Below are 2,579 nucleotides of genomic sequence, written 5' to 3' on the forward strand. Positions count from 1 at the left end.
GTATCTGTGCACATAAACGTTGTATATGATGTAATATATGACCACCAATTTAGTAATTTAGGTCAAGAAAATAAAACCCTACATTTGTTGTTGCGATGCAATTTCGTTCATCAATGCATCATGGGTATTTCATAGCTTATTATTATTATTACGTTAATTAAGTTATTATTATAATGTTGTTATCATTATGACAACAAGAATGGTTAATGACACAATTATAATTAATTTAGGCCCACTGATCATGGTCAATAAAACCCCTGTCATATTAACTGAAATTCAGTCCTTACAAAAAAGATTGCTGTTTTGAAATTGCAGTAAAAGTGCAGTCAGTAACTGCAGTCAGCAGCTGACTGTGGTATTTTGGATGCATTAGTTGCAGCATGCAATAATACTGCACTACAACTGCAATCTTTTTTCGTAAGGGAAAGTCTAAGGAAAAAAGGACATACATATTAAGGCTCGAATCAAACACGACTTGCTTCAAAATATAATATGCCTGATATGTTTTTAATGTTTGATTTCTCTCTTAATAAACAATCAGATTTAGAACAATTAGAAAATAGGTACATTTTTAACAAGAGTTCAATTGTTACTGTCTCTGCCACAGTTCACGTTAAGGTCATAAGTACAAAAGAAACCTTCAAATCCATATTTCAGTCAGATATATGTCCACACTCTATCTCTATGTTTCGAAAAGTGCTGAAAATCTTACCGTTACCCTACAACCGCAGCATGAAAAGAAAAGCAGTAAGGGAGATATTCGAAATGTTGCTTGGGGGTCTGATATCTCCAAGGCTCGTAGTATACATAGGAACATAGATGTTGTAGGCCCCCTCTGGAAGGTTTACACTCCATACAATCTGAAACAATGGCCTAGTGTCATCACTATACCAAGAAAAGTGACATGTTCAGTCTAGACACCATGAGGCAGTTCAAATGATTGACATAACTCACATAAGTAGTTCTGAGTTCATTTAATCTCTCCTGATTTCTTCATAAAAAGTCAATAAAGAAAATGCCTCGATTTCCTGATGGAGGAAAATAAATACAAAGTAGGCTATTCAATTCTCATTGATTCCCAGCACAAGTAGAGAGTGTCCATGCCGGGAGGCAATAGGCGTAGGGGTAGTAATACGACGGCTGGAGAGCGAGGAGCGGAGGCCGCAGTAGTTCTCCGGGGTTGTACTGTCTCTGGTCGTCCCGAACCAACACTTTCACAGCCACTTTCTTTGCTGCAGGGGCCGATGCCATCAAGTCGGCAGCCATTTGACGGCGTTTTGTTTTATATCTGCGGTTCTGGAACCATATTTTGACCTGCGTCTCTGTCAGCTTCAGGGAGGCCGCCAGGTCTGCTCTCTCTGGTCCGGATAGGTATCTTTGGTGATTGAACCTACGCTCGAGCTCGAACACTTGCGCGTGGGAGAACGCAGCCCTTGAACGTTTTTTCCTCTGTTTGGGCTGATCCGAACTTTTATCACAACTGGCCTCGTCTAGGTTGTTGGAATCTGAAAGAATAAATTGTGCATTTTATGTACTATGAACAATAAAAATAATCGCTTTTCTTAGACCACACAAGATGGAATAGTCAAATAGGCCCTAGCTCTTAAAATGCATCCAATGCTGTCTAAAAACTAACCTCACAATTTCATAAATCATCATGGCCATATACACATGTTAATGGAATATATAAATTGAAATTAGGCCTAAAAACGTGTGTATGCCATGACATAACATCCCGCTGCCTCATGCGCAAAGGCGGTGCCTCCTGCGAGTAAAATAGCCTAATGTTTACACCACATTGGTAAAATGATTTGAAGGGATTAGACTGGGATGTTCTCCATAAAGTATTTTTAGAATATTACTTTAAATTATGGTTTCAATTGATGTGTTTACAGACTTTTACCCGATATGTCCCAATAAAAAATGTGTAACTTACCCGAAATATTAGGTTCACAGTCACTAAGACCTTTTGCGTTATCGACAGCAGTGGATTCATGGTCCGTTTCGTCCTGCAAACTTTCTTCCAGTACGTCTGAAGCAGGATCCCTGTTTTTCTCGGACTTGCAAACGGCCAGCCTCTTGCTGTCATTGTCATCACTGAGACCTGAATCCGAGTCGTAACTTTTCTGGTCGCTGGCCATGCAAGCTCCCTCGTCACTTCTACACGCCGCGGGAAAGTCCTCCGAACCAGTATCCATTTCTCCAAATATTTTCCAACACGCAGTCTTCGAGAAGCAGATGTCCAAATCTGGCAAGTGTCGACTGTCCTCTTTTTTGTTCAAAATGGCTTGGATAGAGAAAGGCATCAAGGAGTTGCTACGAACGGCCATTTCAAAGAGCAAGTTTCTGTCTTGTAAAAATCGTAGATATGGACCAACGTCAAATCATCCGCATTGTATTCCCCTTGAAGCGCTATTACTGCTTTTTTGTACCTCCCAGATTTGGTATCTCATTGCATTTCCACTGAAAAAGCGATGGAAATACTGCGTTCAGCCTATATCCCGAGGCTCGATGCTTCTCCTCCGTCAGCTCTCGCATTAGCCTAAGCTTTCTCTCTTTTCCTGCCTTTTTCACACAGA

General features: G+C 40.5%; 1 protein-coding gene across 1 annotated transcript; it reads right to left on the reverse strand.

Annotated features, from left to right (window-relative positions):
* Nucleotides 1–493: 493 nt before the first annotated feature.
* nkx3-2 (NK3 homeobox 2) lies at nt 494–2,579 on the reverse strand. Its single transcript, XM_021561558.2, has 2 exons — nt 1,937–2,579; nt 494–1,505 (listed from the first exon to the last, which is right to left on the reverse strand). Exons 1-2 carry the CDS (start codon nt 2,328–2,330, stop codon nt 1,069–1,071), a joined length of 831 nt encoding a protein of 276 aa, XP_021417233.1. The 5' UTR covers nt 2,331–2,579; the 3' UTR covers nt 494–1,068.

The sequence above is a fragment of the Oncorhynchus mykiss genome, chromosome 14, assembly GCF_013265735.2.
Source record: "Oncorhynchus mykiss isolate Arlee chromosome 14, USDA_OmykA_1.1, whole genome shotgun sequence".
In the NCBI taxonomy this organism is placed as follows: Eukaryota; Metazoa; Chordata; class Actinopteri; order Salmoniformes; family Salmonidae; genus Oncorhynchus; species Oncorhynchus mykiss.

Bases quoted from the DNA above. Each gene is read 5' to 3' on its own strand.
- nkx3-2 (XM_021561558.2), bottom strand. From the start codon at position 2,330: ATGGCCGTTCGTAGCAACTCCTTGATGCCTTTCTCTATCCAAGCCATT. The intron at 1,506-1,936 runs GTAAGTTACACA...TTATTCTTTCAG, and splicing joins CTGTGAACCTAATATTTCGG to ATTCCAACAACCTAGACGAG.